The sequence below is a fragment of the Aulostomus chinensis genome, chromosome 21, assembly GCF_037954235.1.
Source record: "Aulostomus chinensis isolate RoL2024-O1b breed Wild chromosome 21, RoL_Achi_v1.0, whole genome shotgun sequence".
Lineage (NCBI taxonomy): Eukaryota > Metazoa > Chordata > Actinopteri > Syngnathiformes > Aulostomidae > Aulostomus > Aulostomus chinensis.
This window is the reverse complement of record NC_141340.1, coordinates 20,459,794-20,474,330: the sequence shown is the minus strand read 5'-3', so window position 1 is coordinate 20,474,330 and position 14,537 is coordinate 20,459,794. Positions and strand designations below refer to the sequence as shown.

General features: G+C 45.4%; 1 protein-coding gene across 10 annotated transcripts in view; it reads left to right on the top strand.

The window, feature by feature from the left end:
- The window catches only part of LOC147242018 (homeodomain-interacting protein kinase 2-like), a 35,336-nt gene extending 26,707 nt beyond the window's left edge, over window positions 1-8,629 (top strand). For 9 of the 10 annotated variants that reach the window (XR_015111017.1, XR_015111014.1, XR_015111018.1 and 6 more), the window contains 8 exons: window positions 5,852-6,043; window positions 6,132-6,319; window positions 6,578-6,698; window positions 6,801-6,917; window positions 7,034-7,096; window positions 7,179-7,351; window positions 7,458-8,174; window positions 8,256-8,629. Coding sequence is in view for 1 of the 10 variants with exons in the window: in XM_086192011.1 (XP_086048137.1) it covers window positions 5,852-6,043; window positions 6,132-6,319; window positions 6,578-6,698; window positions 6,801-6,917; window positions 7,034-7,096; window positions 7,179-7,351; window positions 7,458-7,581 (978 nt within the window). In the remaining 9 variants the exon portion in view is untranslated. Of the gene's footprint in view, window positions 1-5,851; window positions 6,044-6,131; window positions 6,320-6,577; window positions 6,699-6,800; window positions 6,918-7,033; window positions 7,097-7,178; window positions 7,352-7,457 lie in introns of all 10 variants that reach the window. The other variant, XM_086192011.1, reaches the window with a different exon arrangement.
- The last annotated feature ends 5,908 nt before the right edge of the window (window positions 8,630-14,537 follow it).

Genomic DNA, 14,537 nt, shown 5'->3' with positions numbered 1-14,537 from the left:
GAGAGTGTTTCAGTAGTGTGTGTATATATGTGAGAGCGTTTCAGTTGTGTGTGTATGTGAGAGAGTGTCAGCAGTGTTTGTGTGGATGTGAGAGTGTTTCAGTAGTGTGTGTGTGTATGAGAGAGCCTTTCAGTAGTGTGTGTGTGTGTATGAGAGAGCCTTTCAGTAGTGTGTGTGTGTGTATGTGAGAGCGATCCAGTTGTGCGTGTACGTGTGTGTATATATGACAGCGTTTAAGTAGTGTGTGTGTATGAGAGAGCGTTTCAGTAGTGTGTGTTTGTATGTGAGAGCTTTTCAGGAGTGTGTGTGTGTATGTGAGAGCGTTTCAGTAGTGTGTTCGTGTGTGTATGTGAGAGCGTTTCAGTAGTGTGTGTATTTGAGAGCATTTCAGTAGTGTGTGTGTAGGTGAGAGCGTTTAAGTAGTGTGTGTATTTGAGAGCATTTCAGGAGTGTGTGTGTATGTGAGAGCGTTTCAGTAGTGTGTGTGTATGTGAGAGCATTTCAGTTGTGTGTGTATATGTATGTGAGAGAGTGTCAGCAGTGTTTGTGTGGATGTGAGAGTGTTTCAGTCGTGTGTGAGTGTATGAGAGAGCCTTTCAGTAGTGTGTGTATCTGAGAGCGTTTCAGGAGTGTGTGTGTGTATGTGAGAGCGTTTCAGTTGTGTGTGTGTGTATGTGAGAGCATTTCAGTAGTGTGTATGTGAGAGAGCGTTTCAGTTGTGTGTGTGTGTGTATGTTTGAGCGTTTCAGGAGTGTGTGTGTATGTGAGAGAGCGTTTCAGTTGTGTGTGTGTGTGTATGTGAGAGCGTTTCAGGAGTGTGTGTGTATGTGAGAGAGCATTTCTGTTGTATGTGTGTGTGTATGTGAGAGCGTTTCAGGAGTGTGTGTGTATGTGAGAGAGCGTTTCAGTTGTGTGTGTGTATGTGAGAGAGTGTCAGCAGTGTTTGTGTGGATGTGAGAGTGTTTCAGTAGTGTGTGTGTATGAGACAGCTATCAAGTTGTGTGTGTACGTGTGTGTATATGTGACAGCGTTTCAGGAGTGTGTGTGTATGTGAGAGCGTTTCAGTAGTGTGTGTGTGTATGTGAGAGCGTTTCAGTGTGGTGTGTGTATGTGAGAGTGTTTCAGTAGTGTGTGTATATATGTGAGAGCGTTTCAGTTGTGTGTATATGTATGTGAGAGAGTGTCAGCAGTGTTTGTGTGGATGTGAGAGCGATCCAGTTGTGTGTGTATATGTGACAGCGTTTAAGTAGTGTGTGTTTATGAGAGAGCGTTTCAGTAGTGTGTGTGTATGTGAGAACATTTCAGTAGTGTGTGTGTAGGTGAGAGCGTTTAAGTAGTGTGTTTATGTGTGTGAGAGCGTTTCAGTATTGAGTGTATTTGAGAGCGTTTCAGTAGTGTGTGTATATACGTGAGAGCGTTTCAGTTGTGTGTATATGTATGTGAGAGAGTGTCAGCAGTGTTTGTGTGGATGTGAGAGCGATCCAGTTGTGTGTGTATATGTGACAGCGTTTAAGTAGTGTGTGTTTATGAGAGAGCGTTTCAGTAGTGTGTGTGTATGTGAGAGCATTTCAGTAGTGTGTGTGTGTGTATGTGAGAGCGTTTCAGTCGTGTGTGCGTGTGTGTATGTGAGAGCGTTTCAGTCGTGTGTGCGTGTGTGTATGTGAGAGCGTTTCAGTTGTGTGTGCGTGTGTGTATGTGAGAGCGTTTCAGTTGTGTGTGTACGTGTGTATATATGTGACAGCGTTTCAGTAGTGTGTGTGTATGTGAGAGCATTTCAGTCGTGTGTGTGTGTGTATGTGAGAGCTTTTCAGTAGTTTGTGTGTGTACGTTAGAGTGTTTCAGTAGTGTGTGTGTATGTGAGAATGTTTCAGTTGTGTGTGTGTGTGTGAGAGCGTTTCAGTCGTGTGTGTGTGTATGTGAGAGCGTTACAGTTGTGTATGTGTGTATGTGAGAGCGTTTCAGTTGTGTGTGTATGTGAGAGCGTTTCAGTTGTGTATGTGTGTATGTTAGAGCGTTTCAGTAGTGTGTGTGTATATGAGAACGTTGTAGTAGTGTGTGTGTATGTGAGAGGGTTTCAGTTTTTGTGTGTTTATGTGAGAGCGTTTCAGTAGTGTATGTGTATGTGAGAGTGTTTCAGTGTTGTGTGTGTATGTGAGAGCGTTTCAGTAGTGTGTGTGTATGTCAGAGCGTTTCAGTAGTGTGTGTGTATATGTGAGAGAGCGTTTCAGTTGTGTGTGTGTGTATCTGAGAGCGTTTCAGTAGTGTGTGTGTATCTGAGAGCATTTCAATAGTGTGTGTGTATGCGAGAGTGTTTCAATCGTGTTTGTGTGTATTTGAGAGCATTTTAATAGTGTGTGTGTATGTGAGAAAGCGTTTCAGTTGTGTGTGTGTGTTTATGTGAGAGCGTTTCAGTAGTGTGTGTGTGTGTATGAGACAGCGTTTCAGTTGTGTGTGTTTGTATGTGAGAGAGTTTCAGTTGTGTCTGTATGAGACAGCGTTTCAGGAGTGTGTGTGTATGTGAGAGCGTTTCAGGTGTGTGTGTGTGTGTGTATGTTAGAGTGTTTCAGTAGAGTGTGTGTGTATGTGAGAGCGTTTCAGTTGTGTGTATGTGTGTATGTGAGAGCATTTAAGTAGTGTGTTTGTGAGAGAGCGTTTCAGTTGTGTGTGTGTATGTGAGACAGCATTTCAGTTTTGTGTGTGTGTGTGTGAGAGCTTTTCACTAGTGTGTGTATGTGTATGTGACAGCGTTTCAGTATTGTGTATGTGTGAGCGTTTCAGTAGTGTGTGTGTGTATTTGAGAGCGTTTCAGTAGTGTGTGTGTGTATTTGAGAGCGTTTCAGTTGTGTGTGTCTGTATGTGAGAGCGTTTCAGTCGTATGTTTGTGTGTATTTGAGAGCGTTTCAGTAGTTTGTGTGTGTATGTGAGAGTGTTTCAGTATTGTGTGTGTATGTGAGAGCGTTTCAGTAGTGTGTGTGTATGTGTGAGCATTTCAGTAGTGTGTGTGTGTGTATCTGAGAGCGTTTCAGTAGTGTGTGTGTGTATCTGAGAGCATTTCAATAGTGTGTGTGTATGCCAGAGTGTTTCAATCGTGTGTGTGTGTAACTGAGAGTGTTTCAGTAGAGTGTGTATGTGAGAGTGTTTCAATAGTGTGTGTGTGTAACTGAGAGTGTTTCAGTTGTGTGTGTCTGTGAGAGTGTTTCAATCGTGTGTGTGTGTAACTGAGAGTGTTTCAGTAGAGTGTGTATGTGAGAGTGTTTCAGTAGTGTGTGTGTGTATTTGAGAGCATTTTAATTGTGTGTTTGTGTATGTGAGAGAGCGTTTCAGTTGTGTGTGTGTGTTTATGTGAGAGCGTTTCAGTAGTGTGTGTGTGTGTGTGTAATAGACAGCGTTTCAGTATTGTGTGTATGTGAGAGCGTTTCAGTAGTGTGTGTGTGTGTGTGTGTGTGAGAGCATTTCATTTGTATGTGTGTATGAGAGAGCGTTTCAGTAGTGTGTGTGTATGTGAGAGCGTTTCAGTCGTGTGTTTGTATGTGAGAGCGTTTCAGAAGTGTGTGTGTGTGTGTGTATGAGACAGCGTTTCAGGAGTGTGTGTGTGTATTTGAGAGCGTTTCAGTAGTGTGTGTGTATGTGAGAGAGTTTCAGTTGTGTCTGTATGTGAGAGAGTTTCAGTTGTGTGTGTGTATGTGAGAGCGTTTCAGTAGTGTGTGTATATGTGAGAGCGTTTCAGGAGTGTGTGTGTATGTGAGAGTTTTTCAGGAGTGTGTGTGTGTATATGAGAGTGTTTCAGTTGTGTGTATGTGTGTATGTGAGAGAATTTTAGGAGTGTGTGTGTATGTGAGAGAGCATTTCAGTTTTGTGTGTGTGTGTGTGTGAGAGCGTTTCAGGAGTGTGTGTGTATGTGAGACAGCATTTCAGTTTTGTGTGTGTGTGTGTGTGAGAGCGTTTCACTAGTGTGTGTATGTGTATGTGAGAGCGTTTCAGTAGTGTGTGTATATGTGAGAGCGTTTCAGGAGTGTGTGTGTGAATAAGAGAGTGTTTAAGTTGTGTTTGTGTGTGTATGTGAAAGCGTTTCAGTTGTGTGTGTGTGTGTATGTGAGAGCGTTTCAGTAGTTTGTGTGTGTATGAGAGAACGTTTCAGTAGTGTGTGTGTATATTTGAGAGCGTTTCAGTAGTGTGTGTGTATGTGAGAGTGTTTCAGTATTGTGTGTGTATGTGAGAGCGTTTCAGTAGTGTGTGTGTATGTGTGAGCATTTCAGTAGTGTGTGTGTGTGTATCTGAGAGCGTTTCAGTAGTGTGTGTGTGTATCTGAGAGCATTTCAATAGTGTGTGTGTATGCCAGAGTGTTTCAATCGTGTGTGTGTAACTGAGAGTGTTTCAGTAGAGTGTGTATGTGAGAGTGTTTCAGTAGTGTGTGTGTGTATTTGAGAGCATTTTAATTGTGTGTGTGTGTATGAAAGAGAACGTTTCAGTTGTGTGTGTGTGTTTATGTGAGAGCTTTTCACTAGTGTGTTTGTGTATGTGAGAGCGTTTCAGTCGTATGTTTGTGTGTATGTGAGAGCGTTTCAGTAGTGTGTGTGTGTATGTGAGAGCGTTTCAGTTGTGTGTTTGTGTATGTGAGAGCGTTTCAGTCCTATGTTTGTGTGTGTGAGAGCGTTTCAGGAGTGTGTGTGTATGTGAAAGCGTTTCAGTTGTGTGTGTGTGTATGTGAGAGCGTTTCAGTAGTGTGTATGTGTTTATGTGAGAGAGCGTTTCAGTAGTGTGTGTGTATGTGAGAGCGTTTCAATATTGTGTGTGTGTATATGTGAGAGAGTGTTTCAGTTGTGTGTGTGTGTTTATGTGAGAGCGTTTCAGTCGTGTGTGTGTGTGTGTGTATGAGACAGCGTTTCAGTATTGTGTGTGTATGTGAGAGGGTTTCAGTAGTGTGTGTGTGTGTGTGTGTGTATGAGACAGCGTTTCAGTATTGTGTGTGTATGTGAGAGGGTTTCAGTAGTGTGTGTGTGTGTGTGTGTGTGAGAGCATTTCATTTGTATGTGTGTATGAGAGAGCGTTTCAGTAGTGTGTGTTTGTATGTGAGAGAGTTTCAGTTGTGTCTGTATGAGACAGCGTTTCAGGAGTGTGTGTGTATGTGTGAGAGTTTCAGTAGAGTGTGTGTGTATGTGAGAGCGTTTCAGTTGTGTGTATGTGTGTATGTGAGAGCATTTAAGTAGTGTGTATGTGAGAGAGCGTTTCAGTTGTGTGTGTGTGTATGTGAGAGCATTTCAGGAGTGTGTGTGTATGTGAGACAGCATTTCAGTTTTGTGTGTGTGTGTGTGTGTTAGAGCGTTTCACTAGTGTGTGTATGTGTATGTGAGAGCGTTTCAGTATTGTGTATGTGTGAGCGTTTTAGTATTGTGTGTGTGTATTTGAGAGCGTTTCAGTTGTGTGTGTGTGTATGTGAGAGCGTTTCAGTTGTGTGTTTGTGTATGTGAGAGCGTTTCAGTCGTATGTTTGTGTGTATGTGAGAGCGTTTCAGGAGTGTGTGAGTATGTGAGAGCGTTTCAGTTGTGTGTGTGTGTGTATGTGAGAGCGTTTCAGTTGTGTGTGTGTGTGTATGTGAGAGCGTTTCAGGAGTGTGTATGTGTGTATGTGAGAGCGTTTCAGTAGTGTGTGTGTGTATGTGAGAGCGTTTCAGTAGTGTGTATGTGAGAGCGTTTCAGTAGTGTGTATGTGAGAGCGTTTCAGGAGTGTGTGAGTATGTGAGAGCGTTTCAATATTGTGTATGTGTGTATGTGAGAGCATACATTTAAAGCATTAGCATAGGTTGTACGACCCTGCGTCTCTCAACAATGTCATTTTTTGCTCCTCTCTCTAGATAACCATGGCAAAGGCAATGAGTGTCCTTGAACAGGACAGGACAAATTTGGTCAAGGACATTGAGCATTTTGAAGTTGGAGAAAACGCCTATCTATCATCTGAGAGGCTGGATAGGAACCTATATGAATTGTTAGAAGACAGAAACTTCCAGCCACTAAACCTTCATGAGATACGACCGATAGCACAGCAGGTAAGAATGTCAAGCTTTTCTATTGACTGGTCCAGGAATTATACCGACCTTCACCTTGGTCTCATACGTTTCCTCCTTTTTCCTGCAGCTACTGACAGCTTTAGACACACTAAAGTCAATGGGAATAATTCATTCTGACTTAAAACTGGACAACGTCATGTTAGTGGACCATGAAAAGACACCCTTCAAAGTCAAGATCATTGACTCTGGCCTGTCCTTCTTTACGAGCGAGGCTAATAGCAAACACGGTCAGATCATCCAGCCCTTGGCAATACGGTAAGATCCCTCTGCAAGGCCCCTCTTGTCACATGCTCTTCACAATCCATTAAAAGTTGTTCCAATGTTCCACACACATGCTGACTTTGTGAAAAGTCAAAGTCGACTTTACTGTCAAGTGTACTGTACGTGCATGACATACAGCACAGATGAAATTTCACGGTGCAAACAGGCAATAAACCAACATAAAAATAGTAGCAGGCAATACACAACCCAAAACACAATAAACAATGCCCTCAACTTGTTCTTTACCAACAGTGCCCCTGAAGTCCTTTTGGGACTCCCTGTGTCCGAGGCCATAGATATGTGGTCTCTCGGCTGCCTGTTGTTTCAACTGTTCACCGCCCGTCGCCTGTTTCCAAGGGACAAGTTCCAGATTGTAAGTAGCGAAGACCTCATGACATCCCACTGCAGAAAACATATCCCAAGTCATTTAGGGAGGTAAAGTAGGACATTGGCTGATACAAATTTCTCTCTCCAGATCAGGTCCATGGTGGACGTCTTTGGCCAGCCACCTGACCACCTACTCAACGCCGGGAAACACACCCAGATGTACTTTGAGTACTGTGAACACTTACAACCGAAATGGAGGTTGAAGGTATTTGAACTTCTTCTGTCCTTTCCAGATGTGTTCATTTAGGCAGGAACTATTTGAAATGATTCAAACCTTTAGGAGAAAGTATCTAACGTGTTTTGTTGCTGTCGACCATGTAGGATTACACTTTAGGGACTACAAACTGGAAAGGGCTACTCCAGTACCTGGACGCGCTGATGACAGTAAGTGGTCCATTTGCATTAATACAAGTTTGCTCTCCTGCTGATAGAAGGATGCTGACAAACACAATCTTTGCAAACTCAGTTCCCCTCAGAGACAGACAACAAAGCGGAGTTGGAGGATCGAGCTGCCTTCATCGACCTCCTGAAGGCTCTCCTGGAATTGGACCCAGACAAGAGGATCACACCTCAGGAGGCTCTCCATCATCCATTTATAAAAATGGTCCATCTGATGGTGAAACCAGACGGGGGCCAGTAGTAAGTACCTGAGTTTCTGGTATCAGTAGAGTTGAGCAGACACCTGAACAGGTGAATTCAATGACTGACAGAGTCATTCATCGTCATGTTTTTTGTTTTTTTCCAGTACGAAAGACAGTCTAGAGAAAATGCAGATGAGCCAGGGGGATGCCCCCGCTGAGCCCAAGAAGGGGCTGTTGCAAAGAGTCCAATTTTCTTTGGCAAAATATGCAGACATGCTGTTCTGTTGACACACAAAATCTGGTGTAGGCAAAAGTTCTTCTTTCACTGGTGTAGAAGACGTTTCCCCACTTATCCGAGAGGCTTCTTCCGTTCTAAAGGAAGGTGAGGAAAGCCAGGTATTTAACCAGTTGGGGGATCACCTGGGGGCTTGGCCAGAATGTCATTAGCGCCCTCATCAGCCTGGTGTGTGGCTCATGGAGAATACAAGGTCAAAGTTAATGTCAACTTCATTGCCAGATACACTGTACGTGCATGCCCCCTCATGGAAGCAACATTGAGGACACACCTATGCACCTTGCCAGGGGCTGCAGGAAAGCCAAAAATGAGGGAGAGCCACTGGGGGCCGTGGCCCTCATGCAAATGGACCTAGTTGGCGCAACTGTCCTTGTTCAGAGAGGACGGAGACATTGACCTTCCCCCAAAGGACACCCACCAGGGCACCGTTCCAGGGGCCGCAGGAAGGCCAAAAACAAGGAGGAGCCTTTGGAGGCCATGTCCCTCATGCTAATGAGCCTCCCTGGCACAGGAGACATTCTCAGAGGACAGAGACAGTGCCCCTCCCCTGAGGACACACATCAATACCCCGTGTAAGAACACAAAGGTAAAGTCCAAATCTTTTTTACTGAAATCTGGGTGACCAAATGTTATGGTTGTAACTTGAAACATTGTATTTTCTTTGTAGCCTGTGGCTTTGGACCATCCAGGGGCCAAAGCTCTGTGGGGCCGCCTGAATAAGGATCAGCGTAACTGGCGGGATCATGACATCAGCAGTGAGATGCGGGAGTCCCACCAGAGCGTGAGAGACCCTGTCCAGCCCTTGTCCTGGTAGCTGGCCAAAGAAGATCCTCAGGAGTTCGTTCCAGTGCGGAGACACTGAGCCTTTTGGCAGAGGGGCAGAAACCACTGAGCTCAATCAAACAACTTTGTGTCAAAGTAGTGGCGCCTCTCTGCCAACACTTGTGTTCATGTTCTCTCCACCTTTTTTGTTTTTTAATGGAAAATTGATCATGTTCATTATTTTTTTAATTCCCTGTGCAAATAAAAACTAATGATCAATGAAGACCAAAGGTTGTGTTTTTAATTTTCCAAATAAAAGAAATGACCCAAACCTGCTCAACTGAAATGATTGATAGTTATTGTTTGAATTGTGTGAGTTTATGTGTTCATCATCCAGCAGCTCCAGATAACGGACGCCTCAAAGTGCAGTAGCTGGCTCGTAATCCTTAAAAGGAATAAGCAGAAGACAATGGATGGTGTTTGTGTGTGTGTGTGTGTGTGTATACATATATACAGTATATTTATATATATATATATATACTGTATATATTTATCGTTTGTGTGTATATGTGTGTGTATATACAGATGTGTGTGCGTGACAGATTAATGTGTATCTGCTATGAAATATATTGATTCTCTATAAATGCTTTTCTATTGTTGTGTTTATATTCAGTGTTTGCAAAATACCTATCATACACCACATGTTTCTTATATCAGAATATTCCATTAATTTATTGGTAATCCCACCTTGAATGCATATAAAATGTAATGGCGACCCCACGGCTCGTCGGCGCTAACAGGCAGTACCGGTAGATGCAGGGTCTCCTCTTTACTATGTCTGTGATCGGCCCTGCCATGGACCGGTGACCCTCTGGTCAGAGGCTCCCAGTGGTTGAGGGAACTCCCTCCACCATCAAGCAGGAATCAGCAGATCAAGCAGCTGAGATCAAGTGTCTGGAGCAGGTCACCTCGGAGCAGCAACTCCAAATCCAGGAGCTCCACAACCTCAACAACAGCATGAGGAGTGAGATACAGGAGCTGGGGAAAACAGTTGAATCAGAATCGCTCCCGATGGTCGAGAAGTGCTGCCATCGTGTAGATGCCTTGGAGAAAACCGTGAACCGTCTGAGAGACAGGATGTGGAGGTACCCTAAACCGGAGGAACTGAGTTGCTCTGACCGGCAGACTGCTGTAGAGTCGGCCATACTCAACTTGGAAAAAGGGATCGAGTGTCTGCAAGTTCGTGTTGCAGCCCTGGAGGAGGGAAAGGTGGACCGGGCTCAGCTGGAACACCTCAGAGAGCTCATTCATGACCGTGAACACATGGAAAAGTCTGAGGCAGTTTCTTCAGCCAAAGCCTATAAAGAGCTTCAAGAACAAATAAATGACCTCTGCAACTCTGTGGAGGAACTGGAGAAGCAGCTGATGGCTGAAATTGCTTTAAGTGAAGAAAAAATGAGACAGCAACGCCATCAAGATGAGGACGTGGGTCAAGTGAATCACTCAAAGAGCAACATTTTCAACCTTGAATTCCAGTGGGAAAATCTACATGAGACTGACAAGCGTCTGCAAAACGACAGCAGAGAGCAACAGGCCGACATCGACAACCTGTACAAGACAATGAACCAGCTGGAGAAGAAAAAGGCAGACAAGCGGGTCGTGGAGAGTCAGATTAAAGCAGAAAAACAGGCGCTGGAAGGGAAAGTGAGTCATGAGCTTGACTCCTTGGCAGAGCAGCTCAAAAACGTGTCTCTTGAGGCGGCCACCAGAGATCAGCAGATGCACAAGGTCATTGACAATTTGTCATCGGAGCTGACGAGTCAGTTGGACTCTGTGAAGAAGCAGCAGGAGGATCGTTGGAAGACAATCCAGAAGAAGCTGCAGGCTCAGGAAGCACCAGAGAAAGTGGTTGCCGCTGGGATCAAGAAACAACTGAAATGCCTTTCATGCGACCGACCAGTTGCCATGCCTGTTCCCAAGCCCACCTCAGAGCTCCCCTCAGCCAGTAGACCCCCCCCCCCAGTGCAAGCTCATCCACTCCCGTGCCCTCCACACCCCAAAGCCCAATCAAAGCCAGGTCGTCCCTGACACACAGGCACCCAAAATCAAGAGTGCTGTGACCGGTCAGCACGCTGGCATGAAGCAGCCTGCCAAGAAGAAGATGGAACCCTCGCCTCAGCCCATACAGTCTAGAAAAGTGAGAAATGGGACTGTTCACCAAAGACACGGAAAGGTTGCCATCCTCGGAACAGACGGGCGTATTTACAAAGGTTCTTGAATACACAGGTCAAAGCAGACGTCTGTCCCCATGGATCCTGGATCTGCTCCACCTTCCTGCCTACTTCCATGCTCTCATGAGCTCAGTGAATTCAGGCGTTCTAAATATTCCCCGCTCAACTGTTACTGGTTTTATCACCGAGTGGAAGCAACTGGGAACAACAGCAACTCAGCCTCAAAGTGGTTGGCCAAAATCACAGAGTGAAGTCAGCACACGCTGAGGCGCAGTGCACAGAGGTTGCTAACGTTCTCTGAAGTCCATTGCTACAGACAGGTTACCCTAATGGGAGGGGAAAAGAATCGACGGTGGATGGAGCCCTTGACCTTGAATCCCAGCAGAAAAACAGGCGTTGGAAGGGAAAGTGAGTCATGAGCTTGACTCCTTGGCAGGGCAGCTCAAAAATGTGTCTCTTGAGAGGGCCACCAGAGGTCAGCAGATGCACAAGCAGTGCTGCACACTTGGTGACTTTCTCACTCAATCTGGCGACTTTCCAACTCTCCATGGCGACTTTTTTGTGTCAAAAGTGACTCGCGACAAATCCAGCGACTTTTCCTGGTGTTATTGGAGACTTCTCTGATATTTGGAGACTTACGTAAAATCACATATCTGTGTTCCGCAACTCATGTTCTCAGCGAGCAGTGGGCTCTTCCTGCTCCGCCCGAAAGTCGTCACACACAGGCGATCACCGCCTCCAGCGTTGCGGTAGTTGGCAGCTGTAGTCAGGAGAGGAGCAGAGACCCTCAACCCTCTTCGTCCAGGCAGCAAATGAATCGCGCATGCGCAAAGCCGCCGAGGAGTGGGCTTGGATGGCGGGATGTTAAATAAACGTAAAGGTTCATTCATTTCATTTTTTGTCACCAAATCACTGCATTATACAGTTTTATATACAGTATGTATATTATATATATTATATAAACATGTGATAAAACATATTTAGTTTCTTCAACACTTTTTGTCTCGACTGCGAAGTCTCTCCTGCAGCATCCAATGCGATCACGTGCACATTATGCAAATTAGGTGATGGCGTCATTTAGCGACGTCCTGCGACTTTCCTTCCTGAGGAGTTGGCAACAATGAAGCCAACTTTCCGAGGTGGCATTTTTCACCTCACATCTCGTGGCTGCGTGCTGCTGCCTCGGGCTGAAGTCTGCACAGGTAAGTTTTAAACAGCCTTTCAGTTTGCCTACCAGCCCGGCATCGGCGTGGAGGACGCCATCATCTACCTCCTCCACTCATCGCTGGAACACCCGGAGAAGGCTGGAAGCACTGTGAGGATCATGTTCTTTGATTTCTCCAGTGCCTTCAACACCATCCAGCCCATCCTGCTGGGGGACAAGCTGCAGCATGCTGGAGTGGACCACCACCTTACGACTTGGATTACGGACTACCTCACCAACCGACCACAGTATGTGAGGGCACAGGGCTGTGAGTTGGACATGCTTCTCTGCAGCACTGGGGTGCCGCAGGGGACTGTCCTGGCTCCGTTCCTGTTCACCCTCTACACCTCGGACTTCACCTACAGCTCTCCATCCTGCCACCTCCAGAAGTTCTCTGATGACTCTGCGATCGTCGGCCTCATTACTGACGGAGATGATCGGGAGTACAGGGGACTGATGGAGGACTTTGTGGACTGGTTCCTGCAAAACCACCTCCAGATCAACCCGGGGAAGACTAAGGAGCTGGTTGTGGATTTCTGCAGGAAACAACATTCTCCACCTGCACCAGTGAACATCCAGGGTTCAAACATAGAGAGGGTCACCTCCTACAAGTACCTTGGTGTTCACCTGAACAATAAACTGGACTGGTCACACAACACGGACGCCCTGATCAGGAAGGGGCAGAGCCGGCTCTTCCTGCTCAGAAAACTGAGGTCTTTTGGAGTGTAGGGGTCACTCCTTAAGACCTTTTATGACTCTGTAGTGGCCTCAGCCATCCACTTTGGCATCGCCTGCTGATCAGGCAGCATCTCAGCCCGGGACAGAGAGAGATTGGACCGGCTGGTCAAGAGGGCCAGCTCTGTCTTGGGCTGCTCCCTGGACACTCTGGAGGAGGTGGGCAACAGGAGGATGCTGGCTAAGATCACAGCAATGAAGGACAGACCCTCCCACCCCCTCCAGGCCACTCTGACAGAACTGAGCAGCTCCTTCAGCCAGAGACTGTTACACCCGCGCTGCAAGAAGGAGAGGTACCGCCGCTCATTCCTGCCCACTGCTGTCAGGCTGTTTAACAGTCACACCTGAACTCTGGACTCCATTAGGCCAGACATACCTTTTCACTACAGCTATATGAAGACTTCCATCAACTGCAAGATACAATTGTGAGCAACTGTAATAACTGCTTTTCAGTATACAGTGTTGCAGTACCACTGTACATAGACATACAGTATATTTGAGACTGTACATACTCCACTGCTGTACATACTTCTTCCTCTTTAACTTTGTTTATTATTTTTATATATTACTTATTTTTGTACATTTGCACATACCTCATATTTATCTTCACATACTATTTATGTTAAATTCTCCTTGTTCTTGCTGCTGTAACGATGTAAATTTCCCCACTGTGGGACGATTAAAGGTTGATCTTATCTTATCTTATCTTATCTTATTTAATTTCTTTGAACGTGAAATAATAGGGGAATTTTTACTTTGAGTTGAGTCATCATGGAGAAAGCGACCTGCACCTTTTAAACACAAAGCTTTTCAGTCCTCAGCAGTTCGCGGCTAACTGATGCTAGCAGGGCTGCAGCAGTTAAGCCAGTAACGTTAGCTTGTCTGGGCTTGTCTGTATAATTAGTGCAATTTAGCATATTTTCCTTTTTTTTACCGGCCAAACACACCTGTCCATTGCAACGTTGGGCTGGTGCAGGCCAGGCAGCACGTGTTCAGCAAAACACCGGTTAGCAGGTTGGCATCAGAGAGGCGACAGACAGCTCGTTGGGATTTCCACGCAACAGCTTTATTTCTACGAACTCAAACATTGACCATAGAATGCCAGGTCTCCACGGCGCTACATCTACAAATCATACGTGAAGAGCAGAATATACACAGCTTACGAACTGCACCAGCTCGTCGTTACTGATGAGAGTCCAGTCTTGAGGCAGTGACTGGAGCATAGCAGCGATCGGCATGCAGCACTGGCATACAACAGAAAGGAGGCGCCGCCCTGTGGCGCAATCTGGTACTGTAGTAATAGACTGGCTGTGACACCATGCACTCGCGTTTTTACTTATTAATTTTTACCCTTCCATCAGACTGAGTTCAATAAGTCAAGGCAGCATGGTGATTTTCAATTTTGTTTAATTTAAGTTGAATTTTGAATTTTGAATTTCCATTCCTCGTCCTGGTTATACTGAATCACAGTGTTTGAAAACGTTGAAATGCATGTATTTGGCTCAGTTTTTTACTGACTGCTGACTTATATGACTGTCCTGGTTTGTTGAGTCGTCTCCCTAATTACTGAGTTAAGTGAAATTCATCTTCACAACAGCAACATATATCTAAAATTAAAAATGGGACAGAATATTATATTGTTCGTCTTGTCAACTGTAGTTTCTCGTCTACTGTTCACTAGGGCTGCAACGATTAGTCGATGCTGTCGACAAAAATCGATAATAGAAATAGTCGACAATAAATTCCATCGTCGACTCTTGTCGCCAGACGCGTTTTTCCAACAGAGTGAGGCACCACTCTTGATTATGATCTCTGCCGAGAGTCGCTCATGCACTGTAGCGTCTCTGTCTCTGAGTGGTAACATAGAGAAATGGCGGCGTCAACATCACGTACGCGCACCAAAACTTCTAAAGTTTAGTGGCACTTTAGCCTGGATAAGGCGAATAAAAAGACTACTAGCAAAGGTTGCTAAGCAGACCTTGGTGTCATGGCGGTGTTGCAGGAACATTTAAAGAGA